Here is a 26,929-nt window from a genome sequence, read left to right as displayed (position 1 = left end):
CCTCACTTTCTTCTCCAGTGTGATCTGGGTCCGGTTGCCATATATGAATCAAGAGCACTGCAGACAGCCCTGGATGCCAGGCAATCAGGGTTAAAGTGACTTGCCCAAGGTCACAGCTAGTAGTAAGTGTGAAGATCTGATCTAAGGTCTCCTTGACTCCAGGGCTGGTGCTCTATCCACTATACTAAATAACTTCCCAAACAAAATAGATGCCCCTCAAATGAGAAATGGCTAAACAAATTATGAAGTATAATCAATAAATATTCTGTTAAGAAATGGGAAATGTGACAAATACATAGAAGCATGGACAGACCTATATGTACTGATGCAGAAAAGTAAGCAGACTCAATAAGATAATATACACAATGACTCCAACAAATAAACAGAAATAATAAACCACAAAGTAATGAAAACAAATGTTGTAAAAGTATAAAAATAAAACCTGACTTGAAAGGAAATAGGAAAGGACTCTCAACTCACTTTGGTGGATGGAGCAGGTCTATAAGTGCTGTATTTGCACATAGTTTTGAATTATTTCACAAGGTGGTAGGGTTACACAGGTCACACAGCTGGGTAATTGTTAAGTGTCTGAAGTTGGATTTGAACCCAGGTACTCTTGACTCCAGATCTGGTGCTGTATCCACTGTACCACCTAGCTTCCCCCTGAACTTTTTTTTTAGTTTTTTTGCAAGGCAGTGGGGGTTAAGTGGCTTGCCCAGGGCCACACAGCTAGGTAATTATTATGTGTCTGAGACTGGATTTGAACTCAGGTACTCCTGACTCCAGGGCCGGTGCTCTATCCACTGTGCCACCTAGCCGCCCCCCCCTTGAACTTTTTCAAGGGATTGATCATTGTACTGATTTTTTTTCCTTTTTTATCTACTAGTTTAATAATCCTGTCAAAAAAGGAAATGAATTTGGAATGTCAGGGACTGTTCTTTAAAAGCCAAATTAGTTCTTTGTAATCACCACTTCCTTTTTTTAATTATTTGCCAAGCGCCTCTTTTTACATCTGATTTAGATTTTTCCAAGGAATCAAAGGCAAACCCAGCAGCCCATACTTTGCATACTCTGCCCTCTTTCCAGACTTATTAAAAAAAAAACCCAATGGAAACAATTCTCCTTCTCCAATCTTGTGTGAGAATTATCACAAGATTGGAGAAGGGCAAATATCTCCATTTCCAAAAGCAAAGTATTATATTGTAAAGAATGTTAGATTTATATTTAGATGACTTGGATTCAAAGGTCACTTCCTTTATGAAACTGGGAAATCAGTGACTGAATCAACAAGTGGTTTTTTTTTTAAACTTGTATTATGACAGGTTCAGAGGCATACAAATAGGAATGAGAGAAATCCTATTCTTTAGAGGAAGTCACTCACATACTCTGAGCCTAACATTCTTCATGTATAAGATGAGGTTGGACTGAATGACTTTTGGTCGATTCCAGCTTTAGAATAATAATTCTCTGAGTCTATGATATGCCATTCTATGAAGGGGAAAGGTCATGAGACAGGAGAGACTGTGATGATTTGGGTTGGGGATTAGTCACCTTAAGAAACACATTAAGTAACAGTATTAGAGCTTATAAGTGAACTTTTAAAAAAATATTTAATTTTTCAACTACATGCAATAGTGGTTTTCAACAATCTTTTTTCTTTTGCAGAGTTTCTTCCTTTTTTTATTAGAAGCCATCTAATAACAAGTATAACCAATCTAAACATAGATCCATATTAATCGTGTGAAAAAAGAATCAAATCAAAATGGGAAAAACACATTAAGTAGCAGCATTAGAGCTTACAAGTGAACTCGAGAGATTTGACTGAACTTCCGTACTTTATAGAAGAGGAAGGTAAGGGTCAGAAAACTGAAGTTCATACCTCAAGGATGTAGGATGGGTCTCGGAGAGTGACAGAAGAGGGCAGAGTTGAGAGCTAGAGCTGTATGACCAAGAAGCGCTGAGCTGCTGAGAGCCATGGGAACAAAGGTGAATTTGGGAACTTGAAGAGAAAAGGTTTGGAAGAGGTCCTATGAAGAGTGTGATAAAATGAATAAAATGAATAAAATAATAATAATAAATAATAAAATAATTGCTTTGAATGAAGAACGACCTTCTAGAGGTTCTACAGAATAGACCGGTAATGAAAACAGCCTTCTCACGGTCGAAGGGTTTTTTTGTGCAGTATCTAGGAGGTGCCCGGTCCTCCAGGGACGTCACCTAGAGAATTCCCGGAGCTGGGGCTCCTCCCCTACCTTCTCACCTGAAACCTTAGCTAAATCGCCCCGCCTCTTCCCAGCCAACAGGAATACCATCTAGTCGGATTGGCCCTCACCTGGAGAAGGCTCCGAGTTAGTCAGAAGGAGTGACGTTCGCTTACACCAACCAGCAAAGTAGCGGTCTTGGCCCGGTGCCCATCCTTAGGGAAGTTCGTCCTGGGTGGGGTCGCACCTGGCCGCGGTGAGTCACTCAGGGTCCGAGGCAGCTCTGCCCACCAATCAAGCTGTAGCGGGGAGGAGCGTCAGCCAATCGGGAGGGGCGGGAAGTGGGGGGCGGGATCCCACCTGGTGGCCGCGCTTCAGTGCGGGCGCGGCGCTTGGAGAAGAGGCGGCTCGCAGGCTCCGGGCGGCGATCGGAGATCGGATCGGGACCGGGACCGGGACCGGGACCAGGACCGGGATCGGGATGGCGGAGCGGGTCGGGCACAGGCACCTTCTCCTTTTCGTAACGGCGGCGAGCCTATGTGAGTGTGCTGGGCTTTGTGGAGGATCCTTGCGGGTAGGATGGGGGGTCGGGCGCTCCACCCTCTCCCAGGCTCTGCCCCCTCCTAGGAAAGTGTTCTGGCCCCTCCCCCAGAATGCCCAGTCCAGTTCCCACCCCCGTCCCCCCATCTGCAGCCCCACTAAGGGCTTTGTTCCCTTGTTCACTCTCCTTCTGCCTCTCCCCTCCCTTTGCCCCCACGCACATACATGCATACATGCATACATACGTGCACAGCCCCAGACATAGCCTGCATACACAGGGAGTTGTGCCACTCGCCCTGTGAGAGGGCTCTGTGGCACACGAGCATTGTGTCTTCCCACCACCTGGCTGGGGAGACTGGGAGGAGGGGGCCAAGATTTCTGCCCTGTTGCTGAGGAGATCTTTTCTTTAGCCCGCTGCCCGATTTCATGGGAATGCGCCTTCCCTCCCCCCTCTCCTTTAGTGCCTTCACCATTTGAAAGTCACGGTTATTGCTTCTGGGGGCCACTTAATTCTCCAAGTTGGGTTAAAGTTGAAATTTGGAATTCCATTACTAGGCGGAGCTTGCCTAGGTTTCTCTCCTACTGTTCCACCTTGGGAGAACTTTATCTTTGTTGTTGACTCACTGACCCTTCCCTTGGGGAGGGGGGAGGTGTTTGTGGATTGGGCGGACTTTTTTTTTCCCAGCTCAGAAGTACTCTGCCCTTCCTCCACCCTAGGGTCAGAGTTTTTGTTTCTTTCAAACTCTTTCCTCTGGAACAATGGGAAACACTTGGTGGGGCCTAGCCCTTTGCTGTGTCCCTTTCTCTTAGTCTGTGTACTGGTTAGTCTGTATCTATGTACCTGTATCTTATGTGTGAAAAAAGGTCTTGGTGTTAGAATGATCTAAATATTTATCTGTCTTATCTGAGTGTCTGTGGTGGTGGTGGTGGTTGTAAACAGTCTATGATTTTGGTTTTTTTTCCTTCTCTCATTTTTCTCCCCTTTCCCTTTGGTTTCCCTTTCATTTCCTTTTTTTCTTTTTCCTTTTCCTTTTTTTCATTTCCTCTGATTATACCTTAGAATTGGATTGGTTTTGCAAAGTTTCTTGTGCCATAACTTAAAATTCAAGAATTTGAAGGAGCCCTTTCAGACAAAATGTCTTCTCTGAATGACCAAAGGCAACCTGACACTCTAGCCTTCCTCTTTGTCTAGGCAGTCAAAAGTTAAGGGGTCAAAAGTGACTGAATCACAGACTCGTATTTTTTTAAAAAATGGTTATTTATTTTTTTCAACTACATGCAATGGTGGTTTTCAATAATTTTTTTTTGCAAAGTTTTGAGTTTCACATTTTTCTTCCTTTTTTTATTAGATTGCTTTCCCAGAAACCACGTATATAGGTATAACCAATCTAAACATAGATCCATATTAATCATGTGAAAGAAGAATCAAATCAAAATGGGAAAAAAGCAGTAGAGAGGGAAAAATAAACATGATACATAAGATAACTGTTTTAAAAAACTTTTATTTATTTAAGACAATGGGCTTAAGTGACTTGCCCACAGTCACACAGCTAGGAAATTATTGAGTGTCTGAGGCTGGATTGGGCTGGTGCTCTATCCCCTATACTACCTAGCTGCCCCCATGAGATAACTTTTAAAAATTGAAGATAGTTAGCTTTGATCTTCATTTAAACTCCACAGTTCCTTCTCTGGATATACATGGTATTTTCCATCCCAAGTCTTGTAGAATAGTATTTGATTATTGTTCTGCTAAAACGAACAGGCCTCATTTTTTCCTGTTCTTTCCCTCTAGTTTCTTTTACATCTTTTGGGGATGCCTAGGCATTTTGACCCAAGTTGGGTAGTACTGTATTAAACCTTGTAGTCAGGTTATTTATTAACCTAGTAAGATGAAAGAAGGAAAACATGGACTCATGGTCAAAAATATGGCACCTCTTCTTATTAATTTTGCAAAGAACCAGAAACTAAAGGAATGCTCAGCACTTAAAATATATGAATATAAGGGAATATTATTGTGCCATTAGAAATTATGAAAAAAATAGTTTCAGAGAAATCTGGGAGATCTTAAGTCAATTGATGTAAAATGAATTAAGGTGGACTGAAGAACAGAGAAAGAGCTATTGTAGTCTGAGGATCTTCAAGGTAATGGATGAGGTAAAGGGACCTTAAAATTGAGGGGTATAGTTGAGAACAGAACATGTTCAGAGGATAGTGAAACTGAATAGGACTAAGAGTCAGGAGACTAGGATCCTTGAGTAAATCACTTAACTTTAAAAAAAAAATAATGAAACTCAGACATGATTCTGTCCTACCTCACAGATTGGAGGTGGGATGAAATAAGATAATATTTAGGTGTAAATGTAAGATAGTATTATTAGAGGATCACAGCCTCAGAATTAGACTTTTTTTTTTAACTTAGGTTCCTGAAATGGACTTGGCGGAATAATGCGATGACTGTTTGAAATCAGTCTGGGGAGAGCTTCAATGGATATTTAATGGGTGAAGCAGAAGGGGAAATTATATATATTTATTTATTTCTAACTCTTCTCTGGTAAGATGCAGAAAATAGGGATGCTTCCTGGGTTTTTAGTCTGGTGTTTGACTGCTTCTCTATTTTGATTGCTTCAAGCATCTCCTCAGGCCTGTGTTGGCTTTTATTTCCTCATTCTTTAACCCATGCCTTCACCTTAAATTGTCAAAGATGAGTTCTTGGAGGTTCCTATTATGGGTTTATCTGGACCTAAGGTTTTGAAAAGAGCAGGGTTCTATGAGAAGGTCAAGGAAGGAGTTGAAATTCAACAGTGGATAATTCAACCAATATTTATTAATTGCCTATTATATATAAGATACTATACTAGTCACTGGTAATACAACCACAAAAATGTAATAGTCCTCTGGAGCAAGTGGAGAAGATAATAAGCTTGCCCAAGTCTCTTAAATTGCTAGCCGTTTGAAGTATAGGAATTGTGTTGTTATTTGTGCTATATTATTTATTTACAGCAGGGACTTAATAAATGTCTGCTGAATTTCAGTCTGGGAAGTTTCTTTGTGTTTATTAAATGGAGGAAGGGCACCTGCTATTCTCATTTCCTCAGAGGACCAAATTAGAAGGAAAGTTTGGAGATTACAGTAACAGGAAGATTGGGGGCTAGAGATGGAGAAAGTGGGGGCTGTGAACTAGCAGAACTGGTGACCAGATAAGGTTGTTAGAATCTCCTTTCTAGGAGTTCTCTGAACACAGGAGAGACCCCAGTAGGCTGGGCTAGCCTAGGGGAAGTTCTGCCTAGAAATTGGATAGAATGACCTCTGAATTTCTGGTATAATTTTTAATGGGAGAATGTTTTGTGGGATTTAAGGGATTGTAGATAATATGGGGCTTGAAAGAACTTGGACTGAAACTCTAGGACCTGTCCAAACTGGAATAGATAGATAGTTTTCTGTTTCCTGGCATTTCAGGTAGAGGGCTTGCTGCCCAGGTCCTCTGTTAGCTGTGTTGACATGTTTCCTGTTCTGGATATGATTTTTTTGGCCTTATTTCCTGAATTCCATGTAATTGTTATGGAATGTTTTTAGGCTACAGATGGGTTCTCCTGGTCATTCTTACTGGCTGGCTATAAGATGAGAGATAGGGTTAATGGTTCATTAGCTTCATTGCTTTTTTCCTACTTGGAGATGTGGGGGGGGGCCCTATCCTGCTCTGAACTTTTTCCTTGAGTGGGAGGAGACAGGACACAGATGCCAACAGATTAACTAGGAATGAAGGTCTGGGGAGGTGAATTAGTTCTCTTCCTCCCTTCTTCATTCTCCCATTCACTTTTGGCATATCCTTGGCAAAAATTTCCTTAAAACCTGTGGCAAGTAATAAGAAAATAAGGAAACAGCACCTACTGTAGGTCAGGAGCTTTACAAATATTATCTCTTTTGTTCTTCAGAAGAGCCCTGGGAAGTAGTTGCTTACATTTTGTAATTGAGGAAACTGAGACAAGCAGGTTAAGTGATTTGTCCAGAGTCACAGAGCTAATTCACTTGTTGGAGGCTGGATTTGAACTCAAGTCTTCCTAACTCCAGGTCCAGCATTTTCTTCACTGCCACCCTTTCCTTCTGGCTTTTCTTTTCTTTCTGTTTTTCCCTGGTGCCTTTATTCTGTTTTTTTGTTCCAGTTTCCAGTTTTCCTCATGCTCTGGGGCTGTCCAGTTGGGCTCAAATTGGAATTAGCTTTTTAAGCTCTGTCTTGTTAGGAGTTTTCAGTGTGAACAGTCTATTTTAGGCATTTGGACTATAGCTAAATAAAGGTTGTGTTTTGGACTGAGATCTTTGATGATAGAACTATCCCCCCCCTTTCCTTAACCCGCAGACAGCTGAGCCCAAGAGGCAGTGTACAGTCAATCTATATCCTTTCTCATGTTTGTACTTGCTTTGTGGACAACATAATAAGTTTGATACCTCTTCTATCACATCACCTTGTAGTGATGGTTTTAGGAAATGGATAACATGTCATAAGTTAAAGATCAAAATCACTTCCCTCATAAACAGAGGAATTGGGGAGTTATAAGGATTTAGATCTGACTATAGAATCTGTTTACTTTCCAGAAGTTTGAACAAAACCTGAATGGTCATCTTCACAGAGGGGTTTCTTGCATTGAGTAGAAAGTTGGACTAGATAACCTCTAAGGCCTTTTTCAGCTCTCAGATTCAATGTCTGACTGATCTTGGTCAGGAACCATGTGATAGCTGAGTGGCCAGCCCCAGGAACAGTCATGAACTAAAACTAGCCTTCCCTGGGAATTCTGCCTGTGACTCCCTGATAAGTGAGGTTTCTGTCTAAAGTCCAGTTTAGGTAATCTGTTTAGTAAAGGGGGAGGGTGGGATGATGTGGTAGGTTGGGGAGGGGCAGGGACAAACAGGAAGTATGGCGTCAGGCCCCAGGACTGAGTCCTGGGCGGGTTCTCTTGTCTTGATGCCTGGACAGGTCTGTCCTAAACCCCAGGGAGGAGGGGCTGAGCAGGTAGAACTGGAAATTCCACCAAGAGGGTGGGATGGAGAGTGCAAGTGAAAACTCTAATTTTGCTGCTACTACCCTTCTTTGCCATCGACCTTGTATCATGCCAGCTCCTATGTCACTTAGTATGCAGCCAAAGACAGCTTAGACAGCCCAGCATGTTGGCAGGCATGAGTTTTCTCATGATATTCATTCCTACCCAGCCCTGCCCTATACCTTCCTTGTTTTTTTGGAGAGTACCTGTTAGCATCAGACCCTTCTGGCACAATTGGAAGGGCTAAGCCTGGTTTTAAAGAAAAATATTTTTGCAGTATAATTAAGACTCCTGGGAAGGTAGGAGAAGAACAGAAAGACATGATAGAAGGTAAAAACCATAGGTTCAGATCCCAGCAATATTGATCTTCTTGAAATTTCTGCTAAGAACTTTTCAAACCCATGTTATCTTGCTCTCTGGCTCTTACTTTCTCTCTGTTTCATTTACTAGACTTGTATACACACTAATTTTTTTTTTCTGCAAGGAAATGGGGTTAAGTGGCTTGCCCAAGGCCACACAGCTAGGTAATTATTAAGTGTGAGGCTGGATTTGAACTCATGTACTCCCGACTCCAAGGCCAGTGCTCTATTCACTGCACCACCTAGCCACCCCCTACACACTCTAATCTTAATTGTTATTTGGTCTCATTCTCATCCACTATTTCCTCTCTGATTTTTTTTGTTTTGTTTTTTTAACTTGTATCCCTTGATCCCTGCTTTGTATACTTCCTATTCCCTTTGTTTCCCCACCCAAGTCTTTTTTTTTCTTTTTAGTTTTTGCAAGGCAATGGGGTTAAGTGGCTTGCCCAAGGCCACACAGCTAGGTAATTATTAAGTGTCTGAGGCTAGATTTGAACTCAAGTAGACTAGATTTTTGACTCCAGGGCCGGTGCTCTGTCCACTGCACCACCTAGCAGCCCCTGAAGTCTTTTTTTAACTTTTCCAAGAACAGCTTCTAAATAATACCACCCTGCAAGCCAGGGTCTACTTGATTTACTAATATCAAATCTGGTTCTAGACTATTTTTGCCTTGGCAGTTTATTACTCTTTAACCTTACAGATAATAATGTTAGCTAGTTTAAAGAACTAGAGTCCTTTAGAGCTTTAGCTTCATTTACATTCTTTTTTTTCTCCCAAACACTCATATTTTTACCTGAATTTTCCCCTTACCACTGCTTATTCATTATGAAAATGAATATAGGAAGATTTTCTTATAATACAAGCATAATTGTTTACAATATTTATAAAAATGAGTTGTGAGAAATCATCATACTAAAATTTTGTCCTTACTGTTTCATGAATCTATATTGGTTTCAAATGGTCCAGACTACAGGCATCTGGGTGGCCCACTGCATGGCTCTGGGGTCAGGAGGACCTGAGTTCAAATGTGGCCTCAGACACTTAACTGCCTGGACTTGGGCAAGTCACTTAATCCCATTGCTTTTCGAAACCCCCCTCCAAAAAAACCCTCTCAAATGGTCCAGCTTGATGCCTAAAGACATAAGCCCTCTTTTTAGTTTGGCCCCTCCAGTCTGCCTTTATTAAGATTGCTTCAAAAAGGTATATTTTCTTCCTAGGATAATCACAGACTTTTGGCTCTGGTCAGCATTTTAGTCCCTGGATTTAATCTTGGTAGATTTATGATTGCTATTTCATGGCAATAAGGTCCTCAGACAAAATAATTCTATTTGCCTATCTCTAGTTATATAAAATCAAAGCAAAGTTAAGTAATATAACTCAACATTGATACTTTTTTCCTTTGTTGAATTTATGATTTAATTGGTTCAGAAAACTACCAATGCATATTGGTACTTCTCATCCTAAAGAGTTTCCTGGAGAATTAATTGACTTGTTCAGGGTCACACAGTTAATGTTTCTGAGACAAGATTTGAACCCTGGTTTTCCTTACTCTGAGCCTGGCTTTTTAGCCACTTTGCAGTTCTACCTCTCAGAGTCATTAATTGTTCCTCTCCTCTTTTTTCTCAATTCACAGATACCCATGCTACTTTTCTTTATAATCTTTATAATCACTTTTTTTAGGGTCTACTCTCTTTTTATATCCTCTCCTCCTTGGGAATAGAAAAATAAACAAAATTATGTTTCATTAATTTAATAGTCTAGAACCTTCTAATCATTCTGTTTATAGGAGTAAGACTGGGTCAAAGTTAATGTGGTTAATTTGTAAAAATTCAGCCCAGAATAGGATACAGTGCTCTGTTTAATAATTTTAGAGACTTAGAAATTTAGAAACTGAAAGTCAACATTTGAGGTATTGTTTTATACTGTTGTTTGTTGTTGTTATGCCCAGCAACATGAATATGTAGTATCTATAAAGAGTGGAATTTCATAAGAGGAAGGAATTTGAATAATAAGAGGAAGTGAAAATGCAAGAAAGATTCTATTATGATAAACTTCAGGGGAGTACGGGTAGTGTCCAGACTTTTTCTTTGAACCTTTATTTCATTGTTAAAATGCTTACTGAACTTGGAGTTGGTCTTTGGGAATTACCCCAAAGCATCTCCCCCCAGTTCTGAATTTACCTATTATTATAATCCTTTTTTCTAACCTTCACTATATAAAAATAACAAAGTTTTATCTAGGAAATTGTGTCACTTAAGGGGGCAGTTAGATGGCTCAGTGGATAGAGCACCGGCCCTGGAGTCAGGAGTAACTGAGTTCAAATCTGGGCTCAGACATTTAATAATTACCTAGCTGTGTGGCCTTGGGCAAGCCACTTAAAACCCTGTTTGCCTTGCAAAAACCTAAATAAAATAAAATAAAATAAAAAATGAAATTGTGTCACTTCAATTAGTTGTTAACCATTGACTATGTACACTAGTCAGTGAGAAGAGTGAGAAGAAGATATAGAGGAATAAGCTTGTTTTTGTCCTTCCTCAGAACTTGTGGACTAATAGATAAGCAAATGTATATACACAGTCAACTAAGGTAAAACAGTTAACCAGAGAACTATTGATGGGTATGTTTCCACTGCTATGATGGGGATCAGCTCAGTTCTTTCCACCTTCTGTTCTGTTTGGGACACTTTGGAATGAATGATCCCCTTCTTCCCTTCCGATTTTATATCTTTGAATGGACTGTCAGAAATTTTATGATACTTATACAGACACACACACACACACACACACACACACACACACACACACACTTTAAGAGATATTTTTCAATGGTCTGTAAGATAACCAGACTGAAATTCTCAAATCCATATACAATCCTAGTTTCTCTCCTGAACATCAGTTCTGCTTCACCAGCTGCCCTTTGGACAGTTTGAGTTAAAAAATCCCTAAGTATCTCAAATTCAATGTCCAATGCTGAATTTAACTATCTTTCTTTTTTTTTCACTTTGCATTCTTTTTTTGTTTGTTTTTTAGGTTTTTGAAAGGGAATAGGGTTAAGTGGCTTGCCCAAGGCCACTCAGCCAGATAATTAAGTGTCTGAGGCCAGATTTGAACTGAGGTGACACAGGGCTGGTGCTCTATCCACTGCGCCACCTAGCTGCCTTGAAATTGTATTCTTTTAAAAAATTTTAAATTTAGGGGCCACTAGGTGGCCTAGTGGATAGAGCACTGGCCCTGGAGTCAGGAGTATCTGAGTTCAAATGCGGCCTCAGACACTTAATAATTACCTGGCTGTGTGGCCTTGGGCAAGCCACTTAACCCCATTGTCTTGCAAAAAAAAAATTAAATGTTATTTTTGTCCAATTAACATGCAAAGATAGTTTTCAACCTTTATTATCCTTTTGCAAGTTTTTGCAATTTTTCTATCACCCTCCTTTCCTTCCCCCTTCTCCATGGAAGCAAGCAATCTGATATAGGTTGAACATGTACAATCTTGTTCAACATATTTCCATATTAATCAACCCATTATCTTTATTTTAAAACTTACACCTCTTCTGAATTTTCCTATTCCTGTTGAAAGCACGACCTTCCTTTCAGTTATACTGGTTCACAACCTTGATGCCATCTGCCATTCTTCACTCTGGGTCATCTCACTTATCCAAATAGTTGCCAAAAAAGTTTCTTTCTCCACATCTTATGAATATACCCCTTCTCTACTCTCAGTTGTTATATTACAAGATCTTCCTAATTGATCTCCCAACTTCAATTCATTCCCAACTCCATTTTATCTTTCATATGGTGGCCTAAGTAATTTTCTTATGGTGTATGTCTGACCATGTCACCTTTTCCTTTTTTTCCCCACTCAGGAAATTTCAGTGGTCTCAGTAACTCTTAGGTTCAAATATAGCTCTTCACTTTAGTGTTTAAAGTTCTTGACAGCCTGGCCCAGCCCTACTTTTCTAGACTTCATATACATCATTTTTCTCCATATAGTATATAGGCCTGCCATCCTGGTCTGCCTCCTGTTACTACCTTTGTGCTGTCTTTCCCCTATGCTTAGAATTCTTCCCCCTTACCTGCAGATGGCTTCCATAGTTTCTTCTAGCTCTGTATCAGTGATCTCTTTGAGGCATCTCACCTCTGCTTTTTGGAATCTCCAGTTTCCTTTAAGGCTTCCCTCAAGTGTCATGAACTGCAACTCTCTGCTCCTCCCAAGTGCTAATTTCTTTCTCTATTGTTTCCTTGTGTCTGCTTTATATATTAACAATTATACCTATAGATTTCTATGTTGCCTCCTACCTTTGAATGTAAATTATTTGAGAGCATGGACTGTCTTTATTTTTCTCTTCCCAATTGCAAACTTGTTTTCTTGTTGTTCAGTTGTTTCAGTCCAGTCTGACTCTTCATGACTTCATTTGGGGTTTTTTCTTGGCAAAGATATTGAAGTGGTCTGCTTTTCCTTCTCTAGCTCATTTGACAACTGAGGAAACTGAGTTAAACAGGGTTAAGTGCCTTGCCCAGGGTCACACAACTAGTAAGTGACTGAGACTGGATCTGAACCCAGGTCTTTGTGGCTCCAGTTCCAGTACTCTATCTATTTAATAAATGCTTGCTTGGTTGATTGGCCCAATCAACCTCCTAGAAACTAGAGTTATTCTACAGACTTACAGAAAAGGGAAAGTGTACCAGGTATTGAATTCATTTCTACCCTTTAAATGTCTTGACTTGTGGTTATGGTGATGGAAGCCTGATATTTTTCTCCTTTGATCTTTAAAAACTTGTCCACTTTAACTGTCACTTCTACTATCATGAAATACTTTTAAGTATTCACCCTTCCTTTGCACATATTTTCAGGGATTATTTACAAGGGAAGAGTATATTCATACATATTACAAATGGATACCAGGAATCAGAGGGTATAGAAGCTTCTGTAAGATACATTGGTTGATTCTGCAGTTTGTTAAGCCTGTCCTGAGTTAGCTTTCCATCTACATTCTTAATTTTTTTTATTAAAGATTTTATTCATTTTGAGTTTTACAATTTTTCCCCTAATCTTACTTCCCTCCCCCCCACCCCCCACCCTCACAGAAGGCAGTTTGTCAGTCTTTACATTGTTTCCATGGTAAACATTGATCCAAATTGAGTGTGATTAGAGAGAAATGATATCCTTAAGGAAGAAGTGTAAGAGATAGCAAGATCAGACAGTAAGATATCAGGGTTTTTTTTCCTAAATTTAAGGTAATAGTCCTTGGACTTAGTTCAAACTCCGCAGTTCTTTCTCTGCATACAGATGGTATTCTCCATTGCAGACAGCCCCAAATTGTCCCTGATTGTTGCACTGATGGAATGAGCAAGTCCATCAAGGTTGATCATTGCCCTCATGTTGCTGTTTGGATGTATAGTGGTTTTTTTCTGGTTCTGCTCATCTCACACAGCATCAGTTCCTGCAAATTCAGGCTTCCCTGAATTCCCATCCCTCCTGGTTTCTAATAGAACAATAGTGTTCCATACATATACCACAGTATGCTAAGCCATTCCCCAATTGAAGGACATTTACTTGATATCCAATTATTTGCCACCATAAACAGGGCTGCTATGAATATTTTTGTACAAGTGATGTTTTTACCCTTTTTTCATCATCTCTTCAGGGTATAGACCAAGGAGTGGTATGCTGAATTAAAGGGTATGAACATTTTTTTTTTACAAATAATGCTTTTTATACATTAATAAAATATTCTTGTTTAAGAGCAAACAAAATACCCCCTCCCCCCAAAAAAATATAGGCTCCCTTGAGCGATAAAGTAAAGGGGAGAGAAAAAAATTAAAATTTTTAAAAAATGGTAATAATTGTAGGTATGGCCAGGTGGCGCAATGGACAGAGCACCAACCCTGGAGCCAGGAGCACCCAAGCCCATATCCGGCCCCATACACCCAACAATCACCCAGCCATGTGTCATGCAAGCCACCCCAACCCCACTGCCCTGCAAAACCCCCCCAAAAGACCCAAAATAAAATAAAATAGTAATAATAGTAGGGGCAGCTGGGTGGCCGACAGAACATTGGCCCTTGAGCCAGGAGCACCTGGGTCCAAATCCAGCCTCAGACACCCAGTGATCACCCTACTATGTGGCCCCAGGCAGGCCACCCAGCCCCATTTGCCCTGCACCCCCCCAAAAAAAAAATAATAATAATAAAAAATGTGCTTGAGTCTTTGTTCCAACACCAACAACTATGTCACAGGTGGATCACATTCTTTATGAAAAGTCCATCACAAAAGTTACTTCCATATTTTTCCACCGTTGCCATTGCTGATCGCAACTCCCTCCTTTCGTATTTCTCCACTACCACGTACTATATTTTCTGTCTCCTTTCACTCTGACTCTCCTGTAGGGTAGCTGAGTGGCGCAGCAGACAGATCCCTGGTCCTGGGGCCAAGAGGCCCCGAGGCCCCCTACCACCTCTTAGGCCCAGCATCCACCTGGCTCTATGGTCCCGGACAGGCCTTCCAATCCCAGCCCCTTGCAAGAAGTAAAAAAGAAAATGTGTTATATTTGACCACTCTCCCCCCATGGTCCACCCTCTCCTCCATCACTCACATCACCCCCTTCCCCCTGTCCCCCCTTTCTTACTCCAGATGCCTATACCCCATTGAGTCTATATGCTGTTTCCTCTCCTAACCACCTCTGATGAGAACAAAGATTCCCCTCATTTCCCCCTTGCCTTCCCCCCTTCCATATCATTGCAATATCTCATTGTAACAAAGAAAAATCTTATTATATGAAATATCTTGGCCTATTCCCCCTCTCCTTTTTTCTTTCTTCCATTATATTTCCTCTTTTTCTATTGACTCCATTTTTACACCATATTTTATCTTCAAATTCAGCTTTCTCCTGTGCTTCAACTATAAAAGCTCCTTCTACCTGCTCTATTAACTGAGAAGGTTCTAAAACATGGTTAGATGCTGCAGAGTAGGTGGCAATGCCTTAACTGTATATGTGCTGTAAAGGCCACTAGGACCTCTTCCATCCTTATCAAAGGGAGTGCTAACCTTCTTTCCTTTCATATAACACCCATCTACATTAGATTCTGCAATAGTTGAAGGGATTGAAATGGGAAGGAAATAAGGTCATGCTTACCATTTAAGTACATATTTATAGCATAGTTGAGAGGAGAACTATGTTGTGATGACTAAAAAATGATGAATCACGTAATCTTGGCAGAGAATGTAAAGTACTTTCTTAATGAAAAGCTTAGACTTAATTTAAGTCATCTATTCTACTAATGAACTCTAGTTTGAGTCAGAAGACCCAGGTTACAGTCCTTTCTACTGGATGACCTCAGACTAGTCACTTCATCTCTTTGTCTTTATTTCTGCTGTGAAAGGAAATAAAAACATGTTTTGATATTGCCATTATGCTATTACTGCCCTGCCCCTCCGAAAAATACCTTGTGATTATTTTGTATTAGAAGAGCTTGACATACTGGAAAGAGAGTCAGTCTCTAAATCAGGAGAACCTCAGTTCAAGTCCCACCTGTGATATATATATATATATTGACTGTGTGGTCCTAGGCAAGTCACTTAACGATTTTGTATCTAGGTGACTCTCTTAGGCAAGTCATGAAGAATTTATTAACTATATTATTCACCCTGGGCTAGGACTTGGCTCAGCAGTAGAGAAAGGCAAAAAAGAGCCCCTGCTCTCTCAAGGAGCTCACAATTTAATAGGGGAGACAATATATAACACAGAAGTTAAATACAGAATAAATTGTAGATAATTTTTGAGAGAAGGCACTAACAATAAGGGGGATACAAAGGTTTTTTGTTAACATTTAACTGAGACTTGAAGAAAACTACAGAAGTCAGGTGTGGAACTAAGGATGGAAAGGAGGAAGGAACAAGACGGGCACTGTTGGGAGATGACATCTGATGTCTAAGGAAGGAGACCAATGTCATTGGTTGTAGAGTTTGTGAAAGGGGAGTAAAATGTACGGAGACTGGAAAGATGGGGACCAGGTTGTGAAGGGCTTTAAAAGCTAAAGGATTTCATATTTAACCTTGGGAGGTGATAAGTAGTTGACATCTTTGAGACTTTGGATTTAGAAGTAGCTGAACAGAAGATGGATTCCAGTGGAGATAGACTTGGGTCAGGCGAAGCAAACATCAGCCTATTGGAGTAATCAAAATGTGAGGTGAAGAGTGACTTCACTAGCAATGTCAGAGGAGAGAAGGAGGTATATTTGAGAAATGCTTCAAAAGTGAACTGGAAAAGCCTTGGTCATAGATTTTATGGGGCTGTTGAGAAAGTGAGGAGTCAAAGATGATACTACGGTTGCATGCATAGGACCTAAGGGAGGATAGTAGTTCTCTCAGCAGTAAGAAAGCAGCTTGGCAGGAGGGAGAGTTTTAGGGGAAAGAAAATAAGTTCTAAACAAACGGTTAGAGCAGTTTAATCCTAATGTTTAAAACCAGAAATGTCACTACTCTATCTTTAAGAAAGAGCAGAAATTCTTTTTTTTTTTTAGGTTTTTGCAAGGCAAACGGGGTTAAGTGGCTTGCCCAAGGCCACAGGGCTAGGTAATTATTAAGTGTCTGAGACTGGATTTGAACCCAGGTACTCCTGACTCCAGGGCCGGTGCTTTATCCACTACGCCACCTAGCCGCCCCATCAGAAATTCTTTTTAAAAAATTATATAAATATTTTATTTGTCTTCCAATTATATTCAATAATAGTTCCTGCGTATCATTTTTTGGTAAGGTTTTGAATTTTACACTCCCCCTTCTCCCCTCCCCCCAGAAAACAATCTGATAATCTTTTTTAAGTTTATTTTTTTATTTTTTTTAATTTTGCCATCTCTTATATTTAAGAACTTTTTTTTAGGGTTTTTTTTGCAAGGCAAATGGGGTTAGGTGACTTGCCCAAGGCCACACAGCTAAGTAATTATTAAATGTCTGAGTCTGGATTTGAACTTGGGTCCTCCTAACTTTAGAGCCAGTGTTCTATCTACTGTGCCACCTAGCTGCCCCCAGGATATAGTATTCTTTATCATAAGTCCTTCAGAGTTGTCTTGGGAAACAGCATTGCTGAGAAAAGGTAAGTCATTCACAGCTGATTATCCTATGGTATTGTTACTTTGTTTACAATACATTTTCTATTGCATCCTTTCATGTAAGTTTTTTTTTATTGAGAACATCCTGTTCATCATTTCTTGTAACAAAATAGCATTCCACATACTACAATTGATTCAGTCATTCCCCAACTGATAGGCATCCCCTCAACCTCCAGTCCCTTGCCACTAGAAAAGAGCTGCTATAAATATCCTTATACATACACTTCCTTTTCTTTCCTGTTTTTCATCTCTTCTGGAATAAAGATCTAGGAATGGCACTGCTAGGTTAAGGGGTAGGCATGGTTTCATAACCCATTGGACAAATTTGATGCAGTTGTCTGTGTTTGAGAAATGAGGTCTTTATGAGAGAAACTTGTTTCAATACTTTTCTCTCACCATTATTATTGCTAATTGTATTTCCTTCCATTGCCCCCATTTATTCCATTCTCTCCCTCCTGTCCCTCCTCAAAAGTATTTTGTATTTGACTCTTGCCTCCCTTCCATCATCTCCCCTCCTCCTTTTTCATCTGTCCTTTTCCCCTCCTTACTTTCCTTTAGGGTAAGATAGATTTCTATAGATTTCTATATTGAGTGTATATATTATTCCCTCTGAGCCAATCCAATAAAAGTAAGACTCACTCATTCCTCCCCCTCCCTCCTTCTTCCAATGTAGACACTTTTTCTTACCTCTTTCATGTGAAAATATCTTATCTCATTCTATCTCCCCTTTCCCTTTTCCTCAGTCCATTTGATATACATTATTAATTACATATTTTTTCTTTTTTTAAAAACTTATTTTCATTCATCTGTACATGCATATTTACAAGTTACAAAATTTCTCTCCATACTTCCCTCCCATCCCCATCCCCTCAGCAGGGAACAGTCTGGTTAGCATTTTACATACATATTTTGTTAAACATATTTACAAATTAGTAATTTTTGATTTGAGGAATTAGGATTAAGGGAGAGAGATACATAAGAGATAATTTTTATAAATTGTTCATCAGATTCAGAAAGGTTGTTTTTTTTCTGTGTGTTTTGTTTTGTTTTCTTCCTCTGATTGGGGATAATGTAGTCCATAACCAGTCAAATACAATTGTCCTAGCTCTCTGGACTAACGAGAAATTGCTTCCATCAAGGTTGTTCATATCCTAATGTTGTTGATGTGTACATTGTTTTCTTGGCTCTACTCCTTTTGCTCAGCATCAGATCCCGTAAGTCATTCCATGCTTCTCTAAAGTCTGACCACTTATGATTTCTTATAAAACAATAGTATTCCATAGTATTCATGTACCATAACTTGTTTAGCTATTCTCCAATTGATGGTAATTCCATATTTTTAATATATAATTCCTTCATACTCAACTCATACCTTTTCTATATTTGCTCCTTCTAATTACTCTGATAAATGAAAAAGTTCATATGAGTTATCAGTACCTTTTCCCATGCAGGAATAAAGGCAATTCAGCATTATTCAGTTCCTTATGATTTGCCTTTTCTGTTTGTCTTTTTAATGTTTCACTTTAAATCTCATATTTGCAGATCAGATTTCCTGTTCAACTCTGATTGTTTATCAGGAAAGTTGAAAGTCCCCTATTTCATTGAATGTCCATCTTTTCTCCTGAAAGAGTTTGTTCATTTTTAATGTAATTGATTCTTGGTTGTTATTCATGTTCTTTTGCCTCCCGGAATATCATCCCTAAATGTAGAAATTGCTAAATCTTGTGTTATCCAGACTGAGGATCCACAATATCATGTTTCTTTCTGGTTGCTTTCGGTATTTTTCTCCTTGACTTGGAAGTTCTAAAATTTGGCTATAATATTCCTGGCAGTTTTCATTTTGGGATCTCTTTCAGGAGGTGATAGATGAATTCTTTCAGTCTCTAGTTTTTCTTGATAATTTCTTGAAAAAATGACATTTAGGAAAAATATTCATGTTTGTGTTGGCAAAGAATTGGAAATCAAGTAAATGTCCTTCAATTGGAGAATGGCTTAATAAACTGAGATATATGTATATGATGGAATACTACTGTACTATTAGAAACCAGGAGGGATGGGAATTCAGGGAAGCCTGGAAGGATTTGCATGAACTGATGCTGAGCAAGATGAGCAGAACCAGAAGAACATTGTATACCCTAACAGCAACATGGTGGTGTTGATCAAACTTAATGGACTTGCTCATTCCATCAGTGCAACAATCAGGGACAATTTTGGGGTATCTGCAGTGGAGAATACTATCTGTATCCAGAGAAAGAATTGTGGAGTTTGAACAAAGACCAAAGACTATTACCTTTAATTTAAAAAAAATCATTATCTTAATGTAATTTTGCTATCTCATACTTTATTTTTCTTCTTTAAGGATATGATTTCTTTCTCATCACATTCAACTTAGATCAATGTATACCATGTAAACAATGTAAAGACTAACAGACTTCCTTCTGTGGGGGTGGGGGAGGGACATAAGATTAGGGGGAAAATTGTCAAATTCAAAATAAATAAAATCTTTCTTTTTTAAAAAAACAATAAATTAAAAAAATTATGTCTAGGCTCTTTTTTTTGGATCTAACTTACTTTCAGGTAGTCCAATAATTTTTAAATTCTCTTCTGGATCAGTTTTCCAAGTCAGTTTTTCCAAGAGATATTTCATATTTTCTTCTAGTTTTTCATTCTTTTGTTTTTGTTTTATTGTTTCTTGATTTCTTCCAAAGTCATCAGTTTCCTTTTGCTTCATTCTATATTTTAAGGAATTATTTTCTTCAGTGAGCTTTTGTATTCCCTTTTCCATTTACCCAATTCTACTTTTTTTATGGCATTCTTCTCTTCCTTGGTTTTTTTGGACTACTTTTCCTATTTGACCCAGTTGAGTTTTTAAGATATTATTTTCGTCAGGGTTTTTTGTAACTTCTTCACCAAGCTGCTAACTCAGTTTTCATGTTTTTCCTGCATCACATTTCTATTTTCCAGTTTTTCCTCTACCTTCCTTATTTGATTTTCAAAAGTCTTTTTGAGTTCTTCCATGACCTGAGATCAATTCATATTTTTCTTGAAGGCTTTGGATACAGAAGCTTTGATTTTTATCATCTTCTAGGAATGTATTTTGGTCTTCCTTATTCCCATAGTGACTCTATGTGATTGATTTTTTTTTTCTCATTTGCTTAAAGTGGGGCTCTGCTTCTAGACTGGAGAACATACTATCCCAAACGTTTTTGTATCTGTTTCCAGAGATACTTCTAGGAACCTACAGGTTTTCAATTCTTCCAAGGCCTTTTGCTGTAAGGAAGATGTTATGACTCCTTTCGTGATCTGTGTTCTGGTCTGTGGGTGAGCACAAACACTCCTTTCTGCCCTGGAACTGTGAGGAGGGTCCCTCCTCCTTTGGGGCAGTAAGCTCTGTGGTGCTTCTGCTTCTCTTATTGGAACTGGGACCCAAGAGTGCTACCCAGATCTGACTATGAGAAAAGCAAGAGTCCTGCCTCAATAATAACAAAATTTACTTCTGATTCCCTTACTGTCAGTGGACTGAGAGCTCTCTGGAAGCAGCTGCTGCTGCTGATTCATTGGCTCCCAAGGCTTGATTGAATCTACACTGCTGAGATCTGTACTGAACTGTGTGTGGTACAATTTCACCTTGATGCAGCAGAGTTTTCCCGCTGATCTTCCAAGTTGTCCTTGACAGTCTTTGGACTGAGAAATCTGGAAACTGCCATGCTGACACTGACACAGTCACTCTGCTCTTTGTCCCTGGATTACTGGCACTGGTCACTCCAAAGTGACCCCTGCTGCCCTGTTTCTCTTTCACCCTAGTGCAGCTGACCCTTCCTGCCAATCTTCCAAGATGTCTTGGCTGAAAAATTGTTTTCCTCTATCTTTCTGAGGGTTCCTCCACTAGAATTTTTTTGCAGTCATTTTTTAGAGTCAGTATTTATAGTGGCTTGGGGAAAGACCTTGGGAGAGTACCTGTCTTTATGCTATCATCTTAGCTCTACTCCCCTCAGAATCATTATCTATTTTATCCTTGTTTAGTCCTTTATCATTGTTCATTAATATTTACCTTCTTAAGTTGCTCTTCATGTCTGGGTTTGAATTTTAAAATGTTTTCACAGCACTGATCTTTTCATCAGGAATTCTTAGAAATCCTTTATTTTATTTAAAGTCTATTTTCTAATATTCTCACTTTTGTTAGGAAAATTATTCTTGGTCCTCATCCTTTGCTTCCTGGAATAATGTATTCCAAGTTTGCTTCTCCTTTATATAATGATGGCTGCTGTCATGAGTGAGCCCGACTCTGTTTCCTCAGTGCTTGAATTCTTTTTCTTTTCTTCTTGCTGCTTGCAGTCTTTCTATGACATGGAAACTCTGAATCTTGACTCTGCTGTTCCTTGGAATTTTCATTTTGAGATTTTTTTCGTGAGATAAATGGTAGGTTATTTCCCCATCTTGCCTTCCACTTCTAAGAAACCTAGGCAATTAATCTTTTTTTTTGTCATTTATACATAAACAAATTTTTTTTTCATTTTTAAAAATTTTGAGTTCTCAATTCTCTTCTTCCCTCTCTCCCCTTCCCCTCATTTAGAAGGCAAGCAATTTGATATACATTATACATGTGTCACACAAAAACATTTTCACATTAGCTATGTTGCAAAAGAAAACAAAAAACAAGAGTAATAAAGTAAGTTATAAACTGTATGCTTCAATCTGTAGTCATGCATCATCAGTTCTTTTTCTGGAAGTGGATAGTATTTTTCTAATTCAGTCCTTCAGAATTGATTTGGGTGATTCTGTTGCTGAGAATAGGTTAATTATTTACAGATGATCATTGTACAACATTGCTGTTACTGTGTATATTGTTCTTGTTCTGCTTATTTCACTTTACATCAGTTATAATAAGTCTTTCCAAGTTTTTCTGAAGCATCCTGCTTATCATTTCTTATCGCACAGTAATATTCCATCACAATTAATACCACAATTTGTTCAACTATTCCCCAGTTAATGGGCATCCCCTCAATTTCCAATTCTTTGCTACCACAAAGAGAACAGGTATAAATATTTTTGTATTTATAGGTTTTTTCCTTTTTCTTTTATCTTTTTTGTGGTACAGACCTAGTAATGATAGTGCTGACCAAAGTGTATACACAATTTGTAGGCCTTTGGCATAGTTCTAAATTGCTCTCTACAATAGTTGGATCACTTTACAACTCCACTGGCAGTGCATTTGTGTCCTATTTTTTCTGTATCCCCTCCAGCATTTGTCATTTTCCTTTTTTTTTGGCCATAACACATTTGATAGATGTGAAATGGTACCACAGAATTGTCTTAATTTTTCATTTCTCTGATCAATAGTGATTTAGAGCATTTTTTCATATGTATATATAGCTTTGATTTCTTCATCGGAAAACTGCCTACATATCCTTTGACCATTTGTAAATTGGGAAATGATTCATATTCCTACAAAATTGACATAATCCTCTATATATTTGAGAAATGAGACCTAACTTGTAAATTTTTTTTCCAGTTACCTGCTTCCCTTCTTATCTTGGTAGCTTTGATTTTTCTTTTGCAAAACCTTTTTAATTTGATATAATTAAGATCATCTATTTAATATCCTGTAATGTTTTCTTTCTCTTCTTTGGTCATACATTGTTTCCTTTACCGATAAATATGACAAGTAAAATATTCCATGCTCCCCTCTTTGCTTATAATATTACTATTTATTTATTTATTTAGGTTTTTGCAAGGCAGATGGGGTTAAGTGGCTTGCCCAAGGCCACATAGCTAGGTAATTATTAAATGTCTGAGGCCTGATTTGAACTCAGGTATTCCTGACTCCAGGGCCAATGTTCTATCCACTGCACCACCTAGCCACCCCATAATATTATGTCTAATATTATGTCTTTATGTCTAAATCATGTACCCATTTTGATCTTATCTTAGTATAACATGTGAGGTGTTGATCTGTACCTATTTTCTGCCGAACTGCTTTCCAGTTTTCCCTGCAATTTTTGAGTGGTAGTGATTTCTTGCCCCCAAATCTTGGATATTTGGTATTGTCAAACACTAGATTACTATGGTCATTGCTGTATATTATGTACCTAATCTGTGCCACTGAACCTACCACCAGTACCAGAATGTGTCATGATTACTATTTTGTAATACAGTTTGAGATTTGGTACTAAATCACTTCTTCACATATTCCCTTGATATTCTTGATCTTTTATTCTTCTAAATGAATTGCGCTTTTCTCTAGCTCTAGAAATAATTTTTGGTGATTTGGTATTGTAAATGAATAAGTAAATTTAGTTGAATTGATATTTTCATTATATTGCTTTGGCTACCTATGGAATTTATATTTCTCTAGTACTTTAGATCTGAAATGTATGAAAGGTGTTTTATAATTATGTTCATCTAGTCCCTGGGTTTGTCTTGGCAGATAGACTCCCAAATATTTTATAATCTCTGCAGTTATTTTAAATGGAATTTTTTTTCTTTCTTTCTCTTGCTGCTGGATTTTGTGGGTGATATATATAGAAATACTAAGGATTTCTCTGGGTTTACTTTATATCCTTCAACCTTGCTGATTATTACAACTAATCTTTTTTATTACAACTAATCTTTTAGTTTATTTTCTTGAATTCTCTAGGCACTCATATGCAAAGAGTGATAATTTTGCATCTTCATTACCTATTTTAATTTCTTTCATTTCTTTTTCTTGTCTTATTGCTATAGCTAACATTTCCAGAATAATATTGAATAATAATGGTAATAATGGATATTTTTGCTTTACCGCTGATCCTTTTGGAAAGACTTCTAACTTATCCCCATTATAGATTAAGGATACTCTTGCTTTTAGTTGGATGCTATTTGTCATTTTAAGTGTTTTTAATAGGAATGGATGTTATATTTTGTCAAAAGTTTCTTTTGTACCTATTGAGATAGTCAGACTTTTCTTTAGGATGTTTAACCCCCTATTTTTAGTCATGTTATTTAGATAATGCACTGATTCTGAAATTTTTTTCTCCTTAATCTATTTTTCAGTTGTTTTTATTTTCTTCTATATGTTCAGTCTTTTGACTTTGTTAAATATTCTTGTTATCTCATGGAGTTATTGGGTTCTATTTAATCCATTCTAATTTTCAGAAGGTGTGTTTTATGTGCAAGGTTTTGTATCTTTTGTGCCAAGATGTTGATCCCTTTTCCAGTTCTTTCTTCCATAGTTCTCATTTCCTATCCAATTTTTTCCTTTAGTGCTCTCATTTCATTTTTTTAGCTTTCTTTTTTTTTAGTTTTGAATTTAATATTTATTTATTCTCATTTTGTACCAATAATTTTTATACATTAATAAAATATCCTTGTTTAAGAGTAAACAATACCGCCTCCCCCAAAAAATACAGACTCGCTTGAGCGATAAAGGGGAGAGAAAAAAATTAAAATTAAAATTAAAAAAATAATAGTAATAGTAATAGTTGTAATAGTAATAGTAATATAGATATAGTAATAGTAATAATTGTACGTATGGACAGGTGGTACAGTGGACGGAGCACCAGCCCTGGAGCCCGGAGCACCCAAGCCCATATCTGGCCCTGTACACCCAACAATCACCCAGCCATGTGTCATGCAAGCCACCTCAACCCCACTGCCTTGCAAAAACCAAAAAAAGAAAAAAAAAGACCTAAAATGAAATAAAATAGTGATAATAGTAGGGGCGGCTGGGTGGCGGACAGAGCACTGGCCCTTGAGCCAGGAGCACCTGGGTCCAAGTTTGGCCTCAGACACCCAACGATCACCCTTCTATGCGGCCCCAGGCAGGCCACCCAGCCCCATTTGCCCTGCACCCCCCCAAAAAATAATAATAATTAAAAATGTGCTTCAGTCTGTGTTCCAACACCACCAACTCTGTCACAGGTGGATCACATTCTTTATAAGTCCATTGCAAAAGTTACTTCCATATTTTTCCACCGTTGGCCATTGCTGACTGCAACTCCCTCCTTTTGTATTTCTCCACTACCATGAACTATATTTTCTCTCTTCTTTCACTCTGACTCTGCTGTAGGGTAGCTGAGTGGTGCAGCAGACAGATCCTCGGCCCTGGGGGCAAGAGGTCCTGAGCTCCCATACCACCCCTTAGGCCTAGCATCCACCTGGCCCTATGGTCCCGGACAGGCCTTCCAATCCCAGCCCCTTGCAAGAAGTAAAAAAGAAAATGTGTTATATCTGACCACTCTCCCCCCATGGTCCATCCTCTCCTCCATCACTCACATCCCCCCCTTCCCCCTGTCCCTCCCCTCTCCTTTTTCTTTCTCCCATTACATTTCCCTTTTTTCTATTGACTCCATTTTTACTCCATATTTTATCTTCAAATTCAGCTTTCTTGAGGTACTTCAGTGTGAATTTGGTGATGCCCTGGTATGGATCTGAGACCTTGCTTTGGTGTTATGACTTTGCCCTGGACATGTTGGACATGTCCTCCTGGTGAGATCTTGTGGCCAATGTCAGCAAGTCTCCATCTCCCTATGTGGAGCTGGGCTCAAAAAACAACTCACTTGGACTAGAAAATGTACCAGGCCAAAATCTTGATGGATTTCCATATCAAGATTTGGTCTAATACATTTTCTACATATATTTGGAGAGAAGTTTGGCTGTACTGTTTCCTAGTATGCTGCCATCTTGGCTCTGTTTTCTATAGTTCTAATTCAATCTGAGAAACACGGACCAATCATAATTCCAAAAGACTCATGATAAAACATGCTATCCATCTCTAGATGGAGAGCTGATGGATTTAGAATACAAATTGATATTTATTTTCTTTTTTTTTCTTCCTTTCTGATATGGTTAATTGTTTTGCTTGGCTATACATATTTGCAATGATTTTGTTTTTTCCTGCCTTCTCAAAAGGTAGGAATGGGGTAAGATAGATTGAACTAGAACTTTAGGAAATTATTGTGGGTTTTTGTCTTGAGTTTCTCTTGTCATTATAATAACTTTTTCTAGTGGAGTTCCTTTTTTTGTTTATTCTTCCAGTCTATTTCCTGATTTAAGACTTAATGTTTAAGCTGATCTCTAAACACTTTTGGGTGAGGTGGGGTGAATATCTGCTCTGAGCTTCTATTCTCTTCTTTCTTTTGGCTATTTTCGCAGCTCAGGCTGGGACCTGTAAGCTTTTGGAGTGTCAAAAGTGACGATTGTGGATGAATCCTCATTTCCTCTTGGTTTGAACTCTTAAGTGCCTGAACCGGGTTTAGGTAGACTGCTATTCGACTGAACCATTATTAGCCCATTGAGAGGCTCTGTAGGTTCAGAGCCATTGAACTACAGGTTTTGAGTTTCATAGAAGTCAGAACTGAATCCCCTCACTGATCCTGGGATCAGAATCACACTCCCTCCTTCAGTTTCCCTGGGCAATTCCTGGAGTCCTGGAGCACTTGGCTCCCTCCTGACCAGACCCTGACCCCAAGGATCCACAGACCTCTTTATCTCCCCAAGTCACCCAGTCCAGGCAAAATGACTCACTGTAATTCCTAGTTGGAATTCAGTCTCAGTGCATTTTCTAAGTGTGTGTGCACGAAGTTTGGTGGAAGAGTTCAGTTTTACTGTCTCTTCTTCTAGCCATATTGACTCCACCTACAGTATTTAATTGAGTTAATTACTTAAGCAGTCTTGGAGCTAATCAAATGTCATTTAAGAGATGGTGCCTGGGT

At 38.8% G+C, this 26,929-nt stretch overlaps 1 protein-coding gene and 1 non-coding gene across 2 annotated transcripts in view; one reads left to right on the top strand and one right to left on the bottom strand.

Annotated features, from left to right (window-relative positions):
- The first annotated feature begins 2,580 nt into the window (after positions 1–2,580).
- Positions 2,581–26,929, top strand: part of F11R (F11 receptor) — a 29,118-nt gene continuing 4,769 nt past the window's right edge. The window contains exon 1 of the mRNA XM_074188121.1: positions 2,581–2,740. Coding sequence (XP_074044222.1) covers positions 2,683–2,740 — 58 coding nt within the window. The 5' untranslated portion in view covers positions 2,581–2,682. The remainder of the gene's footprint in view (positions 2,741–26,929) is intronic.
- On the bottom strand, positions 15,075–15,199 carry LOC141490346 (U6atac minor spliceosomal RNA). Its single transcript, XR_012469183.1, has one exon. It is a non-coding gene; the product is annotated as a U6atac minor spliceosomal RNA (small nuclear RNA).

The sequence above is a fragment of the Macrotis lagotis genome, chromosome 5 (assembly GCF_037893015.1).
Source record: "Macrotis lagotis isolate mMagLag1 chromosome 5, bilby.v1.9.chrom.fasta, whole genome shotgun sequence".
In the NCBI taxonomy this organism is placed as follows: Eukaryota; Metazoa; Chordata; class Mammalia; order Peramelemorphia; family Peramelidae; genus Macrotis; species Macrotis lagotis.
This window is presented reverse-complemented; position numbering and strand designations above follow the sequence as displayed.